General features: G+C 36.4%; 3 protein-coding genes across 3 annotated transcripts; all 3 read left to right on the top strand.

Annotated features, from left to right (window-relative positions):
- Positions 1-7,645: 7,645 nt before the first annotated feature.
- Positions 7,646-10,853, top strand: LOC121630717 (B2 bradykinin receptor). Its single transcript, XM_041971147.1, has 2 exons — positions 7,646-7,737; positions 8,997-10,853. The coding sequence occupies exons 1-2, from the start codon at positions 7,718-7,720 to the stop codon at positions 10,033-10,035; spliced, it is 1,059 nt and encodes a 352-aa protein (XP_041827081.1). The 5' UTR covers positions 7,646-7,717; the 3' UTR covers positions 10,036-10,853.
- Positions 10,854-17,707: 6,854 nt separating this feature from the next.
- On the top strand, positions 17,708-18,808 carry bdkrb1 (bradykinin receptor B1). The gene has a single exon (XM_041972612.1). The coding sequence runs from the start codon at positions 17,708-17,710 to the stop codon at positions 18,806-18,808; it is 1,101 nt and encodes a 366-aa protein (XP_041828546.1).
- A 3,911-nt stretch (positions 18,809-22,719) lies between these two features.
- Positions 22,720-25,844, top strand: LOC121631841 (B2 bradykinin receptor-like). Its single transcript, XM_041972936.1, has 2 exons — positions 22,720-22,854; positions 24,014-25,844. Exons 1-2 carry the CDS (start codon positions 22,835-22,837, stop codon positions 25,038-25,040), a joined length of 1,047 nt encoding a protein of 348 aa, XP_041828870.1. The 5' UTR covers positions 22,720-22,834; the 3' UTR covers positions 25,041-25,844.
- The last annotated feature ends 769 nt before the right edge of the window (positions 25,845-26,613 follow it).

Below are 26,613 nucleotides of genomic sequence, written 5' to 3'. Positions count from 1 at the left end.
TCAAACAAACTGCAATGATTTTCAAATTTCAGAAGACAGAATTTTTGCCCACTTAAACAAAGAAAGCATCAAATTGAATGATGATAGTGAGAAATGTCTCCAATCTGAAGCCACCACATGTCTCTGAACTGAACTTAAGTTACCAGTTGTTGGACATTTTGAAAAGGGATGTAGTCCCATTCTTGTCTGATAAAGGATAAAGATATTCTTTGTTATTTTTTCCATGTCATGCCAAATGTCTTCAATTTGTGAAAGGTCTCAACTGCAGGCAGGCCAGTCCAGCAACTCTTTTACTACAAAACCATCCTGTTTTTGAGATGCAGTATGTGGTTTGGCTCAAATATGAAAGGTCTTCACTGAAAAAGATAGTATCTGGATGCTATGCTACTCTAAAACTCATATATCTTTCAGTATTGATGGTGAATTTCCAAATGTACAAGTTGCCAGTTTTTCACTAATGCATCCCCGTTACATCAGAGATGGAACCACAACTTCACAGAATAGTTTTCCAGTTTTCTAAATTTACTTTTGCCTTGAAATGATGACAGCCTTTCTGTTCACATGTTACAGGAAAGAGCTTTAACCCCCATTAGTGGATTGTGTGGCGAATTGTCTTCATAGGCATTGTTTCCTGGAGGTAGTGCTAAGCCAATGCAATCATTTCTATGATAAAAATTTATGTCTTTAATGTGTTGCTTCAAGATTGCTAGAAGATCACAAGCATGCAACACTCCTTTTTCCTACCATTTACTTTTACAATATTTTTCTGTCCTAACTTTTTTTTTTTTTAGATGTCTTCAAATTCAAGAGTATGACACTTGCAAATCAGAACATTTTGCTTTTATTTAAATTTTACACAGCTCCATATCCTGCATAGTGCTGTGGTGGTTGGGACTGTTGCCTCACAGCAAGAAGGTGACTTGTGAAGTTTATGTTTATTTCCTCCCCATTAATGCTTCTTCCAGGTACTCTGGCTTCCTCTCCTACTGTCCAAAAATATGCATGTTAGATTATCTAGTGATTATAAATTCATCTTACTTATTGATTGTGTTTGATTCTTTACCCTCTTTACCCTAACCTATACGGCTACGAGCTGTGGGTAGTGACCAAAAGAACAAGATTCCTGATGCAAGTGACTCGATGAGTTTTCTCTACAGGGTGTCTAGACTCCTGGACACCTCTTTAATCAGGGGTTCCAGGCATGACCCACCAGGAGGAGGCTCCAGAGAATACCCAGGACATGCTGGCCTGGGAACCACTGTGTATACTCCTGGACAACAGAACTGAAAGAAGGGGCCGAGGAGGGGGAAGTCTTGGCTTCCCTGCTGCTTCCCTGCAACCTGATCTCGGTTAAGCAGTAGAAAATGGATAGGGAATGGAAATTACATTTCTCTTTCTTCAGGTGCCACATTTACTTTACTTTTTTCTCTGGATCATTTATTAAGGAATACCATTTCTTCTGTTAGCCTAAGAGTGGAAAGATAGAACGAGATCGCACAGAATGCCACACAAACTGTTTTCATCTACATGTCATAGATCTGAGTTTTGTCATCTTTTCGTGGTTTAGTTTATTTAAAATAGAAGGTAAATCCAGATCTACACATATTCCATGTCCTTTAAAACAACATGCAATGAAAACATTTTGTCTATGTATCCACATATTCAATATTCAAATAATATAATAATGTTATATAACAACTGTTCAAAGGTTTGGACATACAGTTTATCCGTTCCTATGCAACTTGTTCCAAGGATATTTCTTGAACAGGGGCAAGATGAAAATTAGTACAAAACACTGTTTAGTCTATAAACCAATCAATCATGCAAGTGAATAAAAACATTAATCAAATTAGACATCTTATTTGGATTTTAATCTTCCCACAAAACCAGGAAAGGGTGAGTAAGAAAAGAAGGAAGCTGAAAGTGTTTTGTCGCAGCACCAGGAAGTCTGATTACTTTGCTGTGATTAGATTGTATGACAGACAACCTGCTTCAACCCATCATATGGGAAATAATGGTCTGTAAGTGAATTGCACAATAGCACCAGATAGAAATCATCAAGTAAATGCTTGCTGCTTTGCTCTGCCTTCCCACCTGTGGGAGGTCACTTTGAAGGCAAGCTCACAAATAAGATTACAGTTCTGTCTAGGAAATATAACAGTTACACCTCTAGCACATAAGTGAAGAAGATTGTGACATAGCTGCTCACTGCCTGAGTTATTCCCAGCATAATATGGTGAACTGAAAAATTTCATTGCAACATAAGTTCAAAAATGTCATTGTTTTTTACTGTCTCACTCCTGTCATTTACTTCCTCAGTGTCATGTGTGCAGTGCACACTGATCACAAGACAACACACCACTTTATTTGTCACACATTAATCATGGCTTGTGTGTCCTTTTAAAGGCTAACTTGAGATTCACCTTCAGTTTACCATTCTAACTTAAAGCTATGATATCTTTATATATCTATTGTTTGTTGTTTATTGGCCTCTTTATCCAAGACAAATGATGTCCTCTGATAAGAGCTTATAATCTGAGGCTTGATGATGGAGCACACTATTGAAAATCTGATTAGCTTGGACAACAAGGTTTGGTGCAGGATGAGACCAGAGGGTCAGAATTGATATCAAATTGAAGATAAGGATCTTGTATCATTACACCAGCAGCAATAGTGGGTTATGAGCATGCTTTTTCCTTTATTGATATTTCACCTTAGAGAGAAGCTTTAAATGGCCGAGCTGGCCATAGAATATAAATAACATGCAGCAGAAGCAGCAAAGAAAAAGCTTAAAATTACATTAATGTTTCTGTTTTGCTCTAAGACGTTTGATCCTGTATTTCAAAGCATCAGTAATATGATACGAAATTATCCAGGAACACCAGCAATAAGCATCAATCTGTAGCTTGCCATGTGCAATATATATATATATGTTTATTAATTTTTTTTTCTTTTCTTTTTTTGGTTTCATAAACATTATTTCCTGCTCTCCTCAGGTGTTTGGGAAGGTTGTTCTGGAAATGTGGAGTATAGGAAGAGAAAGTTCTCTCCCTTTGAAATTTAGTTCTGACTTTAAAAATCATTTAAAAATCCTGTCCTGAAGACGTAGGGGCTATAACAGGCTCAAAATGTAAAAGCAGCTCAGAAACATACTAATGACTAAGACCATTAAGAGCCTTTAAACACAATAAAAGAAACTTAAAAACTGTTTTGAAACTGACAGGAAGGCAGTAGATTTTGTTTTAATTACTTAAACATGGTACATAAGTTATTGGCCGGTTATTGTTCAGTGAGGAAGGATCATTTTTATTACAGCAGTCTGTTGTGTCTGTTATGACACTGCTGTTGAAAAAACTCCCATCTGTGAGAATAATTAATCATGTTCAGCAGCTCATCCTTAAAAAAAGTTATAAAATGTTTTTAAAACAAAGGTTGTTTGAATGGCAGGTAGCATTTTTAAATATGGAAAATAACTTTGAAAATCATTTCAATGTCAGTCAGGACAAGTATCTCCAGTTTTTCTGAGTAAAAGGGTTCAACATAATTAAAACTAATTTATTATTCATTTAAAAGACTCAATCTTCTATTTTCTGCTTTCCTGATGAAGTGGACAGCAAATGTCATGTTTTTTTTTTTTTTTACTGCATTGTTGTAAATGAACAACTGTTCTTCGAGAAACTGACCATTTAACAGATTTATTTTCCTTCCATCTGCCTTCTACATTTCAACAATTTCTTTTAAAGTTTTTTATGTCCTCGTTTCTCCAAGCAGATTTGTTTTAACGACAGACTACAGTGCTTTTGCAGATTTTCTCAGTGACGTTCCCCCATCATCCTACCTGCATTGTACATATATTATCAGCTCTTTACAGCCAAGTGAAGACAGCCTTATCTTGGTTCTTGTCTTATATAACCGATAATAAAACGGTTGTATGGTGAGGTTTCTCAGCCTTGGGTGCTGCTGGGTAGCAATGGCTTCAGAAATGTACATAATAGATGCCACTGTGCCATTAAACAAGTCAGGAATGCAGAGTTTTAAGGTAGGAAATTTGCGTAGTGCATCTTTAAAATGACATTACTTTCAGTTTCAGTGCTTCAGTGCAAAGCTGTAGTATTACTGCATTAATAAACTTAACTTACAGAAGTAGATAAACATAAGGCAATAAGAAAGTCACTCTAAAATAGCTTATTTATTTGAATTTCTTAGTTACTGTACACCATTCATTTGGATCATATAAATGACATTTCAGATTTTTTTTATCCGTAGCAGTGTGACAAAAAGAAAAATTATTGTGCACGATTCTGTTGTAAAGAAACATGGAAGACACTTTAATATGAGCAACAGCTCAGGTTGAGACAGAACAGATGCTTAATTGTCATGAGTTTGTATTGAATAGGTCATGGCAAAAACTTACTGACTTATAAAGCTCAGTAAGTTGTGCCTGGGATTCCCTAAAATGGTCACAATCTATATGTAACTGGTCCTGCATTTGCTGATGTGAGCATCTTTATGCTAACTTTGCTGCAGAAAGAGCTTCCCTTATATGATCTGTTCTGCTGCAAGAAATAGTGACACAAATTTTCTCTATCTGTCTCGCTGATGGCATGAAGCTTGCACATGAACAAAATTTCATCTTAATACTGTAGCTACTCACTGAATGATTTATTAACAATTTGGCTTCACAAAAAGAAGCAACTCTTTTTCTGTAAAATCCACAATTACAAAATGCATGTTGCATTTCATAGATGCGGATTTCGATCTTCTCTCCAGTCTTAGTGTAAACATGAGGTGTATTTGACCCCACTGGATATAGAATTACATCCTCACATAAACATGTATAACCTTGCCAATGGTTCTAATATCTTTTGTTCAAAACCGTAATGTACATATTATGCTTACTTTGGACATTTTTGTTTATCATAGTGACACACACATACTCACGAAGTTGTTTTAAGCGTCTTGATCCAAAACTGTTTATGGAGTGTGAAGTTGTTTGGATTAGCAGTCCACATTTCCGGCTAAAAGTCCTTCTTCTGTAACACGTTCACAACAGCCGGTTCTAGTTTTTATCAGCACTACAGACTGATGATCCGAAACTGTAACCAGTAACAAGTTATTCCCCAAAAAGTTGTGCATTAAAGTAAAACACTTCACATCTTTCCGGAAAACTTCTTAGTTTATTGCAGTCAAAACAATGATCATCTGGCCATTAAACATTTATTATGAGTGGATATTACAGATAAATGGCTTTACTGGTAAACAGCAGCAGTATTTATTGGCTTTCTTAGATATGGATCCTGTTGCACAGAAAGAAATGTTAACATGCTTTGGACAGTTTCATCCTCTTCCCACAATCTTTTTATAGCAACACATATAAACCATGTCTGTGGTATTGTTGATTTGCAATCAGTACAGATTGCCAGCACTTACCAGCATGGATGAAGCAAGTGATAAGCACACGAGTGTAATTACATTGTTTTGGAAAATTTGGAACCAATTCTCAGGTGGAAATGGTTTCCATTAACTTCCATTTTGACTAAGAAGTGGATAATTGAACAATCTGGCTCTGATCAATATTCTCTCTCTCCCCTTCATTTATTATGCTGACCAAAAGACTGCTGCTACAGCTAACATCGGCTCTCAGCTAAACCGGAAAAACAGGGAAAATAATGAATGCGGAGAGGGTGAAGGCATGTCACCATGCTGTTATACAACTTATTGTGAGAGACTTTCAAGCTTTTACCAGAGAAGAGGATCCACAGAAGATTAGATTCTGGTAGGAAAATAAGATGTTCACTGGTGGTGTGTCCATTTCCTCAAATAAAATTGGGTTAATAATCAATGAGTGAACTGTTAAAGAACTGGACTGATGGGAGCATTGACAAATATACTGATAATTCCCAATCATACCTTCTAGTAGACTGTTCTCTAAAGGAAACACCAAGCCCATCATCTGAGTGGGTTTTTAAAAAATGAAAAGATAAAAGGTCTTAACATGTGGTTAGGTTTTAGCAAAAAATATCCTTATCTGACTTTAAATGTACCCTTTAAACTTCTCTTAATTACAAAACATACCTCTTTTTCTGTTAACAACAGTTACAAGAGATTTAAGTAGATTCTACATGTATTTATTGATGTAACTGTACAAGGGTGCCAGTAGTATGTTTTTTTTAAATCAATAAAAGGTTCAGTTTTGCCAGAGTAAAGCACAACATAACTGATAATGGCTGAAAATGGAAAATTAATGGGCTTCCAGCTTTCAAAGCAGGTGTCCAAGACCAACATTATGGAAGCTAAATTGCATGCTGAATTTGGAGTGTATTTTCTGATTCACCACATTCCTTTGACATAGAATCACTTCCCCATGATATAAGCAAGGTTATTGCATAGTCCAACCATCTGCTTCACTATTTTAATACTGAGTTACTGACATGCTGTGGTTTCATAACTGCAATCCAATATAAAGATTTTTCAGAAGGGTATATTATAGACCCTCACTTTAAAGATCATTTTAATTATTATAGATTCAGATTCACTTTAATGTCATTACAACAGGTAGAACAAAAAGTAAGGTGCAGACCTTTCAGTGCAAACAATAAATACTATACAAACAAAATGTTGCGTAAAACCCTATATATATATATATATGTGTGTGTGTGTGTGTGTGTGTGTGTGTGTGTGTGTGTGTGCGCATGTGTGTGTGTGTGTGTGTGTGTATGTGTGTGTGTGTTGGTATGTATAAAGATATAAAAACTATGAAAACAGAGGAAGGAAGTGGGTGCAACAACAGTAGTGTTCCAGTTATATTTATACTTTACACTAAGTGGATATAGTATCATTATTGAGTGTCTATCGCTTAGACTGGGTATTGCACAGATTACAACAGAGAGGCATTCATGGCTCTGACAGCAGTCAGAAAGAAACTTTTTTTCAGTCTGTTAGCCCTGGTTTTTATGGCCCTGTACCATCTGCCTGACAGCAGTAGCTCAAACAGGAAGTGGCCCGGGTGGTAAGAGTCAGAATGGTATTGGCCCTCCTGAGGCAGTAGTAGCCATGGAGGCCCTCTAGTGTGTCTAGAGGGCACCCAATGACCTTTTCAGCCTTCTCGTTTGCCACTGTGCAACCAGCAAACCACGTACAGAGGCAGTATGTGAGGATGCTCTCTATGGTGAAGTGGTTAAAAAGACACAAGCAGGCTCTTGCTGATGTTGTTAATTAGATTATAACTAATGGAAATTTAAAAATCTTTGCCAAATGTGTTTCTCTTTGTGTGTGTAAAAGTAATAAATTAAACTTAATCTCCTCGCTCACAGTGGAATTAAATAAATTCATGTATCAGAAAATTAAAACACAGAGCACTCGTTGTTTTTTTTATGAGAAAATGTTCTTTCCTCAGTCTGTGGACAAGTTGTATTGTTGGTACTCAATAAACATAATATGGAGAAGGAAAAAAACTGTGTCAGATTAAAAACTCATAGACTTGTTTTATGTAAAGTTACACAAAACAAGTTTATGAGTTTAAGAAGGGCAAGGGATAAATATTAGACATACTCAGGGAGCTTACTGAAGTATGATTTTTGCCTTGCCTTTGTGGCTGACGTCACTGTAATCAGACTTGTGAGTCAGAGACAGGAGGAGTAGAAGAGGGAGACGGTTTAAAGAGTAACAGTGAAGCAGAGCCTCTGGATATTTCACATCTGGACACACTCAAGGAAAAATGACTTTTCAGCCTACAAGGTATGTACTAACATGACATGCTTTGAATGACTTCATGTAAGCTGTGATATATACCAATTCCTTTTAAAAATGAAAACATAAAATAAAAAGTCAGTAGTGTTATTCAGTTTGTCAGTAAACACGTGGATAAATTTATTATATATATGAAGAGAGCTGTAGTTTAAAGTAAAGGCAAATAATTTCTTGATTATTTTGATGTTTGATTTGAATTCATATTCAGAAATGTTAAATTTACATTTATCATAGTGTCATGTAAGCTTAAAATTAAAGTAGTCATTTAAAGGTATGCCAAAGCCATTATTTTTATGTGTTTAAACACTGAATTATAATAATCCACAGGAGCTTTTATAGTAATTCTGCTGAGTTCTGTAGCCCTTTCTCCATTCAGCAACAGAAACAAACTCTTGACTATTTTGATTGTTTGAAGTTTTTTCTCAAATTGCAGCTTAAATACAGCAGATCTTTGATGTAATGATAGAGCAGATGAATGAGAAAGATTATATCTCACACTGATACTAATAAACACAAGTGTATCCTGGTCGTTGGACTATTAAAATGACTGTAATGGATGATGCAGACTCAGTTAAAGGAATTAAGGCTGCATCACAATTAAATGTACGGTGAGAAGGTGTCTGTTAAGGCCTTGTTTTCATGATTATGATCTTGTTTTGCACCCTGAAAGTCTCTAAAATGTTCAATCACATTTTTATGGTAGCTTTTTCTAAGTCATTTTAGTTCATTAAAAACAGCTCAGGGCTTCAAAGCACAGTTGCAGAAAGTTTACAAAGTGAAAAAAGTTCCCCGTAATGAGTGGGTAGCTTGTATGTACAGCTTTACTCCTGTGGAAACACAGGACAAGCCATGACATGACTGCACAATAAACAAGTCAACGGTAGGCAGACGTTCTCCAAAAAACTTCCCCCAACAAAATGCATGGCTACAGCTTATAAGCAGAAAGTTTGTCCATTTTGTTTGGAGTTCAGTGGTACATTTTCAGTACATGAGTGTAATTATTACACATGGAATTAAAACGCCAAGTTTGTTGTTTAGGAAATATACAAAAAGAACAAACTGTCACTTATTAGTTGACCACCAGCTGAATATTTACTAAGGACATAAAAATAGTGTTTATCTTCTCGTCTCTCTCACTAAGTAGCAAAAGAGTTTATTCAGCAAAAATACTAAGCTTTTAGTTTAATTTATGTTTTAATGTGGACATTTACTTATTTGTGTATGAAATGTTTCCTGTGTCTACACAGCATCCCAGTCTTAAGCATCACAAAATTATATGAAGACCTTAACAACACCAATGGCACTGACTGTCCAGATACAGAAGCCTGGGAATGGATCTACGCCAGCCAGCCAGTGTATATCCTGATCATCAGTGTGCTGGGCATCATATTCAACCTCTTTGTCCTGCTGGTTTTCTGCCTTCATAAGAAGCCCTGCACTGTGGCTGAGATCTTCCTGAGCAACCTGGCTGCTGCTGATCTTATCCTGGTGTCCTGTTTGCCCTTCTGGGCTGTCAACATTTACAATGAATACAATTGGCCTTTTGGCCAATTCATGTGCAAAGTTGTCAATGTGGGCATTAAAATAAATGTCTACTGCAGCATTTACTTCCTTGTTCTAGTTAGCATAGATCGCTATGTGGCACTGGTGCATACTTTGTCACATGGAAGAATGCGTCGGCCAAAGTATGCCAAATTAGGTTGTCTGCTGACATGGGGTTTTGGTTTGCTGCTAAGTTTACCCACATTTATCTTTAGGGATGTGAAATATTTCCCTAAATATAATGTTCATGCGTGTTATCTTGAATATCCAAACCCCACAGTTGAGCTGTTCTATGATGGGGTGTTGATCATTCTGAGCTTCATTGTTCCCATTTCAATTATCTCATTTTGCACTTTGAAGATTGTTCAGGCTTTGAAGACCCAGGCAATGGAGAGGTTCAATGCTGAGAAAACGGAGAAGAAAGCCACTACTTTGGTGCTTGTGGTCCTCTTGGCCTTCCTCATCTGTTGGGTGCCATTCCACCTGATCACCATTTTGGATGTGCTCTCAAGAGTCAAAATCCTGAGAGGGTGTAACCTCACGTCCGCCTTGGAGATTTGTAACCAGATCTTCACCTACTTTGGCTTCTTCAACAGTGTTCTCAACCCCATTCTGTATGTTATTGTGGGAAAGAACTTCAGGAAAAAGGTCCAGGAACTCCAGAAGCAGTTTAACATTAAAAGAACAAAAACAGCTGAATCTACTCGCTCCAACCTGTCTTCTACACTTAAAACTTTGGTATAAAGCACCTGCAAAATACCCTGAATACCAGACTGAGTCAATGGTCTAAGTAATGGGGAGACATTTGATGATCTTGCTCTGAATTTATTAGAAAAAAATATTCAAATGATAACCTCCCAATGTCTTCATCCATAATTAGTCATTGTGTTACAGTATTGCCAACAAAGTATTATTTTGTGTCATATGAAAAACATGTATTATTTAGTTTGTATGGACAAACCTGTTTTTCTGTGTTTAAAATAATTGTGATAACGTGATCAAGTTTTTGAAGTTTTGTTATAAATATTTGTAAAATGTAAACATTGCATTATGTAAATAAGCCCCATTGTAAAATAATGTATGTAAATACAAAATGCATCTACTTTAATATATTACTTTCACTGTAAGTAAAACTATTTTTCTTGTAACACAATCATTCAATTCAAAAGTGTTAAAATTTTAAGTCTTTAGAATGGATTTCAGTCTAAAGCACAAGGATTAGCACATGGTGGAGTTACAACTGCTTGCTAAGTGTTTTCTGGCATTTCTGAATCACCTTCTGCAAAGTTAAACAGGATTCTCTCAGATTTTCCAGTGGTGACACACAAACACTCTGCTTTCTGTGGTCAACATAGACATGGGTTGTCTGAGGCGTTTCTCTCCATACAAACATCTTACGGTCCATTATTTACTCAATGTGGGTTGTGGGTAAGAATACAGCTTTAAAAGCCCCCATAATGGAGGCATGCCATGACTTACAGCAAAATACATTTTACCACACGTGCCAGCATGGAAAATTGTTGTGGAACAAAAAACATTCAAGCAGACAAAAAAAGCCCCAAGCTGTAAAAAAAAAAAAAAAAAAAGCAGTTAGGCCTCATTTAACATGTTTTTTTTTTTTTTTTTTTTTTTTTTTTTTTTGTCTGCCTTTAAGAATTATCCTGTTGTGCTTTAAACTCTGTGAAATGTATTGGGTCTCATTCTGGTGCTTGAAGGTCATGTTCAGTCATCGGAATAAAACATGATCAGTGTTAGTTTAGAGTTTTGTGCCTTTCAGATCAAAACAGTGCATTCATAAGTTGCACAACTCAGCCATATTTTTCTTGTTGTTCTGCTTCATCATTTGAACATTTCAAACAGCTGCTATCTGTTAAGTGCTTAGTTCTAACATCTTAATCCATGTCAAAATAAAATCCTCCATTTTTTCCACATTTCTTCAATGCTGCAGAAATGCAGCACAGAGGAGCTGTCTAAGACTCATGAGTTAAGAGAAATATATATTTATTTATGTTATATGTGTGTTCAACTCCAGGTTAAAGAATAATAAAAAGAAAGATTAAAATGTTCAATGCTGCAATAACTAACAGTGAGCTTCAGTTTTTCCTGTGCTTGTAATCATTGTCCAGTTGTATAACCCAGTTTCCGCCAACTTTAACCTATTAAGCCCCGGCCCATTAAAAATGGTAAGAAAAGTCAAATTTTTTTAATATGAGGTCTTTATTTGGCCCTTTAACAAAATGCAACAAAAAAAATTAACATTTTTTGGGAGGGATATCAACCATTTATTACCATGTGATACATTAAAAATATTATAATGTGGTTTTCTGCTTCTGGGTATCTATTAGGAAACAGAAGACAAGTATCAGATTGTGTTCAACAGGATTTTGAGTAAAGTTTATACAATAAATTGAAGCAAAATGTCTCAGAAACTATATGTAACATATATGTCACGTCAGGCTATTATGGGTTAAATGTCACATAGCTTCATGCTTGACTCTAAAATACCTTGTATATATATACAAGTTCATGGTTGGCACAGTGACTGCAAGGTATCCACAACCCATGGCTACAAAACAAACCACCACTGTGCTTGAAAGTTGGAATTAGGTTGTCATAAACTGTGCCTGGTGTTTAGCAAATAGCTGTACACTATGACAAAACTCCACTTTGGTATCACTGAGGACATTGTTCCAGATGTTTTTGGGTTTGTTTGAATACAACTTTGCAAACATTCTATATGGAAACACAAGGTTTTCTCCTGCAATCCTTCCTCAATAGTCATACTTTTTCAGAGTTTTTCTAATTGTACCGTCATAAACATGAACATTATTCATTCACTCAACATTCATACATGTGTAGCCACTGCTGCCCTAGAGCAGATGTGACAGCCAATTCAACCACTTTCCAACATCCATTCACCAGCTAATAGTAGTGGGCAGAATACAGAAAAAAAGTTGATCAAATATTTTCATGTGGATGAGCAGAGTTGTACATTAATCTTTACTTTTAGCATTTTTGACATTTCTATATCATATGAAAAGGACAGCGGCAGACCCACTGCACACCACCCCCAGGTCCGCCCAGGGCCCCCCCGCCCCAACCACACACAGAAACACATGCACACACCTATTTCCTTGCACACTCCCACTCATCCTAACACATACATGCCTCCTCAGCCCCACCCACACAATATAAACACTCACACAGCATACAACCCTCCCACTCTCACTCCCAACACATGCATAAGCAGGCACACAAACATACCCCCACACCCACACAAACATCATCCAAAGTATAGACACACACACAACATACAAGCATCCCTGTCTCACACCCCAGCACCTCCCCCTATAATCCCCCGAATCCCACTCAGCCCTCCTTTCTTAATTTTTAAAGATGCATTATGTAACTTTCCGTCCTTAAAACTCTGCATTCCAAAATCTTTTGATGGCAGAGGGACATCTATTATATACATTTCTGGAGCCATCACTGTCCAGCAGCATCCCAAGGCTGAGAAGTCACACTATACAACTTTTTTATCTGGGACGCCGTGTGATGTTGCAGCCAAGTTTCGCTTTATGGACTGTGTCACATGCCAGCAACAGATATAAACACATTACATTTTATACGACCATCATGACTGAGTCAGCAAAGAAACCTCAGAAGACATTATCAGAGGAAGAGAGGAAAAGAAAGAGAGAAAGGGACTGAGCAAGAGATAAGACAATAGTCAAGGTAAGACTGTCTTTTACTGGATGTAGTGATGTAGCTTGATCAGGAGATGTGGAAAAATTGGCTTTCAGGCAAAAAGCAGTGTAGCTAACAGTACATCTAGGATCCAAGATGGAATTAGCTGTCGATAAAGGGTGCATCAATGAGAAAATCTACAAAAGTTCTGTAGTGCTTCTTTAATAGTTCAACTCCAGTCGGTATTGTTAAATCAGTGCTTTTCCCACAGCCATGACATAGCCTTGGATCTTTAGACAAGGCTCTGATGTCTGCTGCATAACATGACATGACAAAAGGTGACCTATAGGGCTACAGTCTATAGGGTCTTCTTTTTTATGCATTTATTCTTGTATTACCAGTTTATCATATTAAGATATGAAAAAAAAAACTTCCCCATTAAACACCACTTTTCCCTAGAACCACAAAGTATCTTCTGCAAAGTAAATACAAGCTACAACATGCTGTATAGTGATCCCAGCAAAACTGGTTAAGTAGGTTTGTCTCTGTTTGACAAAGGTAATGTCTGAGGTGGTAACTCACTGAGTCTTAATTGATTTTCCAAAATGCTGAAATCAAATTTTAATATTTATAAAATACATTATTTTCAATAATTACTACTGGAACTGCTAATTGTTTTTACATACTAACAGTTTTGATAGCCTTAAGGTTCATGTTATATTTCATTTTCTGTGTAGGTAGTTTCCTATTTCATGATGCAGTTGTTTTAAGTAGCTGGGATGAAGTGGTGTTCCTAGACCACATCAGCACTGAGAAAATGTCTGCCTCCTCAAAGAACCAGTTAGCTGAATTTCATTCCCTCTGGTCCCCTATGATTTGCTCCATCGCTTAGTGTGTTTGTGTGTGTATGTGTGTACGTGTGTGTGTGGGCAGGGGAGGGGGGGGGGCTTGTGGCGGTGAGGTGTACCCACTGGTGGACCTGGGTTGGTTGACGCTGGCCCTTGGCCTGTGGCCGGACTGTTCTGGGGTTGGTTAGTGCCAGGGCTCTGGGCCTACCCGGTGTGCTGCCACGGGGTGGATTGGTGCATGCCCTGGTGTCTGGTTGCCACCCCGGGACTCAGGGGTTATGGCCTGGGTGGGGGAGTCCTGGTCGGGCCTGGTGGTGGTGGGTCGTGGGTCTGCGCTCTCCCACTGTCCTCCCCCCCCCTCCAATGCTTCTCCCCTAGGCATGTGGTGGGTGGGTGCCTTCTGGGGTTGGTGGCACTCAGTGGCTGCAGTCGTGTATGTCCTGGTCGTGAGGGAAATACCCGCCGGGTCCTGTGCCCTGTGACCGCGGGGGGTTCTGGCTGGGGCTCTGGGGCAGGGGGCTCTGGCTGGAGTTGGGTTCGTGGAGGCGTGGTCACATTTACACATTCACACTCATCTCTGTTCACTCCTCATTCCTCGTACTCTGCATGCTGACACAGTCATTGAGTTGTCCAGTGGGTTGAAACAAGAGCTACTTTTGTTTACGGTTATTATTATTATCTCTTTTTTTTATGTGTGTGCGTCTTTGGTACTTTGGTTGTTGAAGTTTTACATCTTGTTGTTGCTGTCTTTTTTTTTTTTACAAACTCTTGATGCCTGTCAGCTTAGTTTACTTGTAAAAGCTGTAGGAAATTCTCTGGTGTCTGGTGTTAGATTGGATTGAAGGATCATTGCCTTCTATCTACTGTATTAGATTGTCTCGTCTTCCTTTCTGCTTTTTACTTCATTACTCTCCTTTTTTTTCTCTGTCCTCTCCAGTTAGGTCCAGCAAGATTACCCTAATTCTATAATTCTAAATGAATAAGATAAAACAATATATATGAATAAATAAAGAAATAAAAAATGAGATTATCAAGAAGACCGTTGAACCCATAAAGCTCATCTTGGTAAAGCAAATTTGTTTGGCACAACAGAGCATCCAGACCATCATTCTGTTTGCTACAATGCTGGACAGGACAAGTTGAAAAAAGAGTTGCTTGACTGACCTCATGTGTTAAAATTGGCACTTGAAAGCATGACGCAAGAGCTATGTGCATGGGAAAAGTCTGTGTATTGCAGTCTTCAGAGAAACTATAGCACTCTTACCCTTTTTCCCTACTGCATTAACTATACAACTTGAAAAAGCTGCAAAGCTGGTTCTTTTGTAACTTACTCTGAACACCTGCCTGTACTGCAGGAGGCTGCCTTAGAAACAAGACATTAATGCAAATAAAAGCACAGCCTACTGTCTAAAATTTCTTTCTTTCTTGGTTTCTTTGTTTGTTTGTTTGTTTGTTTGTTTCTTTCTTTCTGTTTTTCTTTCTTTATTTATTTATTTATTTATTTATTTTTCTGACGAGCATCCAGGATATTTCAGAAGAGGACACATCTAAACCAATGACCAATTCGATAGCAAAAACTTTGACTTGCTAGCCTTGTGAAATTTTGGCAATCTATAAAAAGAAAATAAGAACTGTTTTATTTTATTTAAATGAACAACAACAGTGAACAATTTACATGCTATTCTATTAGATTCTGTTTCTACTTGCCTGAGCACCAGTTAAAGGCTGTCTTTGCCAACTGTTTCTCAGTGCTGATGGGGCTGGCTCCTGCACTGGCCAGTGTGTTAGAAAAAGAAAGTAGTTTCGAACCCATAAAGTTGATTCTGAACCGGAACCAAATAATAGTGGTTCTTCTTTGCAAACTATGATGTTATCAGTGGGCAAAAGCTGGGTTCACCTGAATGGCAGACCAATTAATGAGCTTTTGTAAGTAAAGAAGGAATAGTAAAAATGACTTATGCCAAAACGGAGCTTAATGTGGTGTCTTTCCAGTTTATGCCTCCTTCCATAAATGATTCAAATTGGTTTACTTAGGTCCATCAAACACAGAAATAATTTATTTAGCATAAAACTGGAATGTTGTTGCTTTGTTTTGTTGTGTTGTAATATTTTAATAGTTGTTTATTTTGAATTATGGAATTTATGTAATCTTTCTGGACTTGACCTGAGGGGACAGGGAAAAAAAGGAGAGTAATGAAGAGAAGTAAAAAGGAAAGTGGAAAAATGGAAAGGGAGCCAAAGATACAGTAGTTAGGTAAAACCCACAACAAATAGAAACTGTCTCCCCCTCATATTGTTATGAAACAGTGAAACTCATAAGCCTTATGGATAATTTTTTTTCTCTTCTTTTTTTGTGCGAGCATGCTGCATAGTGAGCACATATTTCAGACTTTACACACAGACTTTAGTGACCTTCCACCTGAGGTTGGAACAGCCTTAAAGTATAAGCTCGACCATAAAGGGGTCACACTGTTCTTTTAACACAGCGCAGTAAACAGCTTGTCCAAATAAAACAGTAGATTTTTTCAAATAGCCATTGACTTTGTGGACTGTTTCGACTAGTCGATTAGTCTTTTACATCCCTAATAAATAAAACTGGGTATCATCAGTATAACAATGGAATGTCATATTTCTTAATGATTTTGCCCAATGGAAACATGTACAAAGAGAATAATATGCACTCAAGATCAGTTCCCTGTGGAACATCAAACTCAGGTGTATTTAGAGAGCAATCATGCAAGTGTACAAATTGGAATTAGTCAGACAAATATTATCTAAATGGGGCTACCATTTATCACATTTATCTTATCGTCAACAGTCTCCTAACTGATTAACTAAACTGATTTCATTTATTTACATTATGAAATATTCTAAATACAGGGAGGAAAACAAAACACTTGTTAAATATTTATTTGAACTGACATGTAAATTGAAGATTTATCCGTATTTTTTTTTTTTTTTTTTTTTTGATTAAACATTTAAATAATTTATTGAATATTAAAAAAAACTTAACAGGATTTGTTTGTGTAATGCCTTTTATTTTTACCCTAATATTCAGTATAGTAAGACTTCCTTTAAAATATGTCTGTCTGTTAATAGTTTGACATATTTCAACACTTGGCATCTGCAGGAAATGATTCCAACACAGTTTGGGCTCAGCAGGCTTGTTTTGAATGCACAGAATAAATGTTGACACTTTCCCAAACAAGTTGATATATTAAACTCCTTGGCTGAAGGTGGGGAAGAATGTAACTATATATACAAATCCACTCACAGGAGAACTTTCCTCATCTTCACTGTGCAGTCTCACCAGAAGCTCTGTGTAAGGACCACCTTTTCATACTTATTTTGCCTGGAATTTGACTAAACTAGAAAGATTTTCATGTCCACCACGGTAAGGAATTGTCAATTGTCACGTTTGATTTGGTTAAGAGAGGTTATGCAACACTTTTTGAAAACAGTTCAGTTCTGTTAGTTAGTGCAAAGAGTGATTTGGAACCAGTGCTTGAAAACAGTAAACAGCAAAAGATTTAACAAATTGGAAATAATTTTAGGATTTTGTCAAATGACAAACCTTATATTATCTTGTGTGTGCTTGCCTTTACTGTTTGGATAAAGATACGTTTATGTCATTTGCAGCATGTATTGTTCGTTTTTATGAATATATATTTAACTAAGTTTAGAATTTTTATGTATTTCTACTGCAATGCATTTCACAAGTTCATTTTATCTGTTAATACAAAAAATATAATTGTTCTAAAAAATTATATATATATATATATATATATATAATTGTTCTATTCTAAAAATAATATATACATTATAAACTCAAAATAACATTTCACTGAGGAGTTTTGTATGACTGTTTTGTTTTATAGACCATGGAATCGGAAAATGCAACATCACTCTGGTCTAACAACAACAGCACCTCCCCCTCTTTCAACTCATCAGATTCCACTGTTTCCCTAGAGTGGGACCTTGTCGGCATCATTATCCCCCCATACATATTCACCTTATGCATTTTGGGCCTTCTTTTTAACGGCTTTGTTCTGGCTGTTTTTGCACTCCACAAGGACCAACTGACTGTAGCAGAGATCTACCTGAGCAACCTGGCACTGGCTGACTTTATTCTTCTGTGTGGCCTCCCTCTCTGGGCAATGTACATCCTCAATGGGTTTAACTGGCTATACGGAGATGCATTATGTAAAATTGTCAACTTTTTCATTCTCAACAATTTCTACACCAGTATCTATACCTTGGTTTTAATTAGCATAGACCGCTACTTTGCCCTTGTGAAGACCATGAAGGCCAGGTGGTTAAGACGGACATTGTATGCTAAGGTTAGCTGCCTCATTGTTTGGATATTAGGGCTTTTGCTGAGCCTTCCAACTACTGTTCTAAGAAAGGAGAAATTCATTGAAGAGTACGAAGTAACATCCTGTGTTGTGGACTATGCTCATGGCAGTTCTTGGAAGCTTTCCCATCAGATTCTATTGAACATATTGGGCTTTGTCCTTCCTGTTCTGGTCATTGTTTTTAGCAGCTACAATATAATCCAGGTTCTGGAACAGAGGAAACTAATCAGAGATTTTAATGACACCAATGACACAAAGACCATTTCACTACTGTGTACTGTCACACTACTATTTTTACTGTGTTGGGGTCCTTTCCAAGTATTTACCTTCCTTGACACACTCTGTGATATCCAAGTGTTGGAAGAAGACCTGTGGTTTGACACTCTAGATATAGGTGGACAGGTTTCAGTATATCTGGGTTTTCTCAACAGTACCCTGAACCCTCTGCTGTATGTCTTTTATGGACAATACTTTTGGAAGAAGGTTCGTGCAATCTACAGAAGGTCTAGACACCAACACAGAGGATCTGACATGACTACATACCAACGTTCAGTTGTATCCACTTATATCAACAAAACAGAGCAAATTAAGCCAGTTGTCATTTTTAATGCCAAAAATCAAATGTGACTGATTACATCCTGCTTTCCACTTCCTTTAGTGCTTATGGGTCAAATATACAGGATATGGCTCTCAAACTGTTACTTAATGAACCTTAACACAATAATTATGCTCTTATATAGTTAAGCAGCACTATGAGAGGATGTTTATTTTATGGTTTGGGGAAATATTGAATGCAAACAGAAATAATGTATTTTACAAACAAGAAATGGAAGCAGATTTTAGCTCCATAATGACAATGATATCTTGCTCTCTCAACACATTATGTACATATTTATTTGTTTAATGTGGTTAATGACTTAATTCCTATTGACATATGATGTTTTGATGTGAAACACACAAACAAAAGCTGGTTCATTTGGATTGCTTTTTGCTGATTATTTCTCACAATACATTTCGCTAGGATTTAATGACTCCAAAAGTATATAAGATGCATTTAAAATGATTCCTTCACTTTCTCTTGGCATAGCAAAGGAATGATTTTCTTTACTTAAAGTGTCTTAAATGTCTCCTCCAGCCTGCACACATTAGCCTTCCAGTCATATAATTAAGTTAAATGACTAATAAAGTGAAATTAGCAGGCCAGCAAACATTCTTAAAATGTACATTTGTGCTTTAATTTGATCTGGTTTGACACATATATATAATGGAAGTCTGGTATTTATATGTGACCTGATGTCCCAGATGTCATCATTTCCTGCTCCTTGTTTAGATAACACAAACAATAATTGTTAATTACAGCAAGGCTCTGTTTTGGGTTGATGTAATATTGAAATGCCAGTGTCTACACATTTCCTGGTTAAGTTATGCAACTCCTAACAGAAAATACTGAAAGATAATATTAGAAAAAATTGAATTAATAACCCTGAATTATCAAAATACATTGAAAGGTGAAGTTGTTTAATTTGCATGTTTATGCCCGTATACTGAAAGCAGAGATTTTAACAGTTAGGATTAAACAGAGCCAAGCACTCCAACATATCACCACACCTTTCCTGTTTGATATGACACTGACATCCTCTCGATTTTGATCACATCCTCTTGTTTAAATATCAGATTCAGAGGAAATGGAGTGTGCAACAATACAAGTAGTCTCCACCTAACATTATGCTTTATTTACTTCATTACTCACTATTTTATTGTATCCAATTTCTTTGTCTTTGTTTTCAAGTCTCCTTGTAGAATTAGATTTTTCCTAAAACTACACTGTGTAACATAAATCATGTAATCTTAGGGGGGGTGCTTCAAATAAAATGTTCTTGAATAATAAAATAAGTCTTTGCTACTTGGAAAAAAAAATACTGTCCACTGGACGTGTTTCTCAGAGTTAAGCTGGCTAAAATATTTCTTCAATTACTCATTTTCACTGTCACCTCAGGCTTATTTATAATGAGACACAGCAGACTGCAGCAGACATTTGATAACAGCACAGACAGACTGACTTTATCATTAAAAAAACTCAAAATGTATGTTCAAGACAGCAAAACTGAAAAGTTAGGTAAATTAAAAGTTTCCTTCTCTGTAGGTGATGGGTATTTTTCTATCAAGAAATAAGACACAAAGAACTCAGGTTGAGGCTTTTAACATCGCGATGGGGAAAGACAGTGGTTCAGCACTCAGAGAGTATCTGGTGTCAACTCCGAAGTCTCAACCCCACCGCAGCCTTTTTATTATGCGAAATTATGCAAATTACATGAACCATTAGCGCAAGCAGGTCAAAATGGAAAAACACAGCATTCATCATTTCATAGCCTTTATCATGAAGAGCAGTTGTAGCCACATCCTGTGTCCTGCAGAACAGGCAAAACTGCGAGTCATTACACAAGTTTAAAAGAGGAACTTTAAGATGTCAACACTTCTGCTTGCTTTAACAGCTGGTATGTGTCTGAGGAAGAAAAGTTGATGCTTGAATAAGGTACTGCTTATTTCATGAGAAATTCTTTTTTTTTTTTTTTTTTTGTCTTTGTTTACTTGGTAAAAATGGCAGACGTCCATGCTACACCTTTTATGTGCTTTCATGGGAAAATTCCGCTCACGCACCCTGGAAAGCATGGTGATGGTTTTGTTTATTGTCTTTGGCCGGATGGCATGCAAAGGTCAAAAAGGGAACACTGCAGCCCCCTAAGCAAAGTACAGCACGTACAAAAACCAGCTGCTTGAAACAAATTAACTGCTGACTGACCCGAATAAAACTGAAAGGGATGGATCAAAGCAGGCTTGAAGTGCAAAAAGCAAGTTTACCAACAAAGAAAAGACTAAAACTTGATAAGGCAAAATCTACAAGTAAGGACTTGGCATGTCATTAATCTGCATCATTTATTTCTTCCAGTGTTTGACATCCAATATTACAAACAAGGGTGCTATCAATCAAGATGTTTTAGATCAGTTTTTGGTCTAGTTTTAGTTTCAGATTTGAACTTTTCTACTTTTGTAAGATTCATTAATAGAAAAAAACACTCCTTAGTATTCATTAAAACAGGGATCATTGTCAGGGCTGTTACTGCTGTAAAACTAGTGAGCACTGAGAGGGAGACAAATAAGCCCAGGGTATAATCAGATACCCCTCTAAAAGTGTAATTTGATATATTGTTAGGACACAATATTGGCAACAGCCCCTATAAAGAAATTACTTTCATAATTATGCATTTGAGTTGAACATTTTTATTAATCATGCACTACGTCAGTATCTATTACGAAATAAACTAAATTAAAGCAAAAGTGAAACAGATAAACTGAAACAGTGTTTTGCACTGTCTTGCTAAAATATGCAAAGCATCCTTTAAAAAGATAATATCAGGATTACTGTCAGTAAATAGTTTCCCTACACTTACTTTCCCAGCATTTTGTTGTCCCATCCCAACATTTTGAGACACATTCCTATAATCAAATTCAAGGGTAATACTTGTTATTCAAAATGTGAATGAAATAACAGTTTTTGAGAGTTAATTGTTTTCCATTTGATAGAGCATTCCAGTTTTTCAGAATTAGGATTGCAGATCATCACCTTTTGTTTCCTGTATATGAAGATGATATAACATGTTAAAAAAAGGTTTATTGTTATTGCATTGTGACTTTCCAGAAGTCTCTTTGAAATGAAGTTTCTTTTATCTGTGTGCTTTCAACGTGTGTTGCTGCATTTGACTATAGTTAAACAAGTTAAGCTACCAGGAGATGTAATTAACTGACAATTTACTCTATCCATAATCTCATTTTATGCATGCAGAAGGCAATGTAACCCATGTTCTGAGAATCAGACCCATTGCAGATATGATGACAGGTTAGTTTTGGTTGGTTTCTTTAACCTTCTTATCCAAAGCTTGCCTGTTGCTTCGTCTTTCTACATCTGTGCAAACTGATACTGATATTTGTCATTTTAGTTTACTTTAAGGGCAACTGGAGGTCATCCTTAATGAGAGCTTGCATGTCTCAGTAGCGATAAATAAACACATGAATGAATAAATAAGTCTCTCCCCTGTACTTTGACTGAACAAACAGTAGAAAATACACACTGAATTTTCATTTTTCTTTATAACAGATGTGATATTACTACACAAATGTAATATTATTACATTTTTTTACATTTAATGTACCTTTACAAGATTTTAAAATGAGTTAATTATTTTAATAATTATTTCATGAAAAAAGTTGTTTTTTTATTTATATTATTAAACAGGTTTAATTTGAAGTGTGTGTTAAGGCTGATGACATACTTGCACAGATCTTTTGCACAAATTTGAACAAAAGTGTGCATCCAGATTTTGACTTGCCCCATGGCATGAGTTAGGCATGAGAGGCTTGACAACAACCGTCGTTCTTACAGTCAGGCAGTAATACTGGAGGTGAAAACATAGAGGAGGGGCAGGGTGAAGAAAGGGGGTGGGAACTGGAGAGTAATCTGATATTTTCAAACACATCTGCTCTATAATTAATGTCACTACTTTCTCAAGAAAGTCAGAGTGACAGAATATAGGCTCAACAGGTACTGGAAGAGCTTTGCTTTCTTGGTTTACTGAGGTTTTTCTTCTGTGAGGAAAAATGGATCTTTCAGTCACAAGGTATGTGTGAGCTTTAATGGTTTACTGTTCTTTCTTTTCCCTTCTTTATGATAAAAACTTAGCAAGGGCTAACTGTGACTGAACAGTTTTCACTACTGTGCACCACCAACTGTTTTCACTGAGACTTGTTTTAACAACAGTCTGCTAAATGATTCCACCAATCCAAAGATATTTTCTGTATTGCTCCATATATGGCAATGAACTTTAAAGCAGCTGCAACTAATATTCTAAACCACAAACATGAAAAACATTATGCACTTTAAAATAATATGCATGCACTTTAAGACAGAGATATCAGAAAAATTTGAGTAGAACTAGAAATTTACTTATGATTTGCTAATGCAAAAATGCTATCAAGCATGTGTTGATAAAGCAAATGTTTGGGGGTAAACAAAAATAACTGATGAAAATACCTCTAAATTTAATGTCTACTGTCATGCAAACAGCACTGCACGCACAAGTTAACAATTAGATCATTAAATGAACAAGTAAGGTTTTATGATTTAAACAAAAAAGAAACCTATGGCAGGTCAGAGACTTCTTACCCCAGCAGGGCACAGCCGGAAAAGTCATTTTCAGGATTATTTACTGTAATGATGAAACAAGGTGCCACATCCTGATGCAATGATGTTGTACTAGTATTAGTTTACATTGTGTGTTTTTGTTTGCTAAGTAATGGTATCCATTTGCACACATAAATGTTTACATGAGTATCAACTATGTTTTTCTTTTATATTCTTAACCAGTTACACAAATAATACCACATAATGGGTGGAATAAACTACCTTTAACCAAAGGTGTGGTTTACACCATCAAACATAGTTTAGTAATTTATATTATTTCTTTCCACTATATCTGTCAATAAGAGTAAAAAAATAACAGGACAAAGTAGGAGGGGAATGAAAACTAAGAAAAGAAAACATACTTGATAACATGAACGATTGCTAAGTTAGGTTTACTGTAAAACTGAATCATGTTGAACCTACTTTACATTTTTTTTCACGTATTTTTGTCCATAAACTGCAAAAACATGTGTATTCTGTAATCTCTGATCAATTTATATGAATTACTGTTTCTTGTTATCTCATGTAATTTCTGTAAAAGTTTGCTTCACTTTGTTTTAGTAATGTCTGGTTTACCTTCCTCTGTTTCTCTGCAGCAATCCTGGCAACTTCACCTCTGAAGCTCCACACCAGAATAATTCAAATGCTTCTAAATGCAACCTTCAACCAGATAACTGGACCTACACTGTGATTCCAGTTTATATTCTACTCATTGCAGTGGTGGGAATTGTCTTGAATCTGTTTGTTTTGATGGTTTTCTGCCTCCACAAGAAGGCTTGCAATGTTCCTGAGGTCTACTTGAGCAACCTGGCTGCTGCAGATCTTCTTCTGGTGTGTTGTTTGCCTTTCTGGGCTGTTAATGTTTCCAAAAAGTTCAACTGGCCTTTCGGCTGGTTCCTGTGCAAAGTTGTCAATGCGGGGATTTCTTTGAATGTCTACTGCAGCATCTACTTCCTGGTTCTGGTTTGCATAGACCGTTATTTGGCTCTGGTGCACCCGCTGACCCGAGAGAGAATCCGACGGACTTTTTATGCCAAAGTAGGATGTTTATTAGTTTGGCTTCTGGGCTTCCTTCTCAGTGTTCCTGTACTCGTCTACAGAGAAGTCAAAATAAAAAAAAATGGCAATCACACTTGCTATCTTAATTATCCAAATATTCCTATGAATCTACTGTTTGAAATACTGCTATTCATCTTCAGCTTTTTCATCCCCATTTCGATTTTATCCTTTTGCACTCTTAAAATTATCAAAGCTCTGAGAAACAGGTTAGCAGAAGGTGTAAATGTTCAGAAAATGGACAATAAGGCCACCACTCTGGTCTTGGTAGTCCTCCTGGCGTTCCTGATCTGCTGGGTGCCGTTTCATCTGATGAAGATCCCGGAAATGCTCAGACTAATTAAATTTCTGAAACAGTGTTACCTTCTCCAGCTCCACCACATTTGCCAACAGATCTTTACCTACTTTGCCTTCTTCAACAGTGTTCTCAACCCCATTCTTTATGTCATTGTGGGAAAAAATTTCCGGAAAAAAGTTATGGAACTTTTCAAGCAGTGGAGACATGACAGGACATCAACCGTCAGCTTCAGCCACACCGCAAGCTCATACTTTGCAAGAAAAAGTTAAAGCTCTGCGAGCATGTTTTTTTTTTTTTTTTTTTTCCTGGATACATGGCAAAATGTTTTTGCATCATGAAACACGAAAAAACATAGGAAGTATGTTTGAGTAAGTTTTATTTAGCATATTGACCATCACTTTTACACATCAAGTCCCTGCTAATTTAGTATTTTGTACACTTCATACATTTCAAATAAATCCACTGGGGTGTCTGCATCTTTCTCCACTGTATATTACGTACATGACGTCTGTGTGGTTTTTGATTACACAAAATTAAGATTTTGTAAAAGCTATAAAGAATAACTGTAAACTATACAAATGCTCATTGACTGTAAATGATCTGATGAACAGAACAGTTGGAATCGTGGGTGTAGTCCTTATGGATCCATTTTGTGTCTTTGTCATCCTGTTCACATCTACGTCAATTATACAGAGTGTGCTTCCAAGAATCCACTCACCACTCACAGAAATGCTTTCAGATTTAACCAAATGATAAACATTGCTACATAATTTAGCAGCACTATCATGTATGATTTATGATGCAGTTATAATGGAGTCAAATTATGGAATTAATGTAAAAACAAAAGAGATGGAAGCATACACTGTATTTCTGTCACAACATTCAAATCATGTACATATCCTTGTCTGCAAATGTATGTTTGAATCTTTTGATTGTCATAACTCTGCTGATATTAACTTGTTGCAGGTTAGTGGTGAATATCTGTGCAATAATGTAACTTCTGCATTTCTTGTTGTGCATAATTATGGAAGCGTGGTTTAAAAAGGCTTTATTTTTTGCTACATATAAAATAAAAGAATGGCACTAATTAATTTTCCTGACTTATGTAGTTCACATTTGAAAATGATTGTTGTATTAATGTTTTTTGTTTTATTTAAAATGTGCTCTGAATTTTTGGGCTGCTTGCTAGATCTGTAAATTGCTGTTTGAGAAACAGTATGTTAAAGACAACCAATGGAGCACATTCATGATTTTTTTTTACTGAAGTAAACAAGTGTGTTTTCAATTTAATGAATGTTGACAACAGACAAGCTCTCAAGAGAGCATGTCTTAAGCAAGACAAAAAGACAATCTGTAACCACATTTTGTAATTACACATTTAGCTCAAATATTGAACCAGCCTTGGAAAATGACTGAAGATAAAAACATTCCAGTAGTTAGACTTGGTTTAAATAAGCCCCAGTTTTAATTTATTCTAGATTAAACTAAAACAGTTGCAATAGGGGTGATTAGAGCTAATCTAAGACTATGTTGAAATGTTTGCTTGGGACTATCTGAATTATTTAAAATGAAGACCAGTATGCAGAACAAACGCCTGGCACAAGACTGCTTGCAGACAGGAGAAATCTAAATTACTTTTATATGTACTAAGGAAATGCTTCAGAGTTAATCTCTCTGCTTGAGCAATGACCAAGAAAGACTTTACTCAGATGTTTTAACAAATATTTCAGAACAGTATTTAGATATGGAAGACATTGTTTTTGATTGCTTTCTATTTGATCGTATTTATGTGCAAAAATGTGTGACTGAAGGGTTATACAAGTTTTAAATCTAGTTTTTAGT

The sequence above is a fragment of the Melanotaenia boesemani genome, chromosome 20 (assembly GCF_017639745.1).
Source record: "Melanotaenia boesemani isolate fMelBoe1 chromosome 20, fMelBoe1.pri, whole genome shotgun sequence".
In the NCBI taxonomy this organism is placed as follows: domain Eukaryota; kingdom Metazoa; phylum Chordata; class Actinopteri; order Atheriniformes; family Melanotaeniidae; genus Melanotaenia; species Melanotaenia boesemani.
This window is presented reverse-complemented; position numbering and strand designations above follow the sequence as displayed.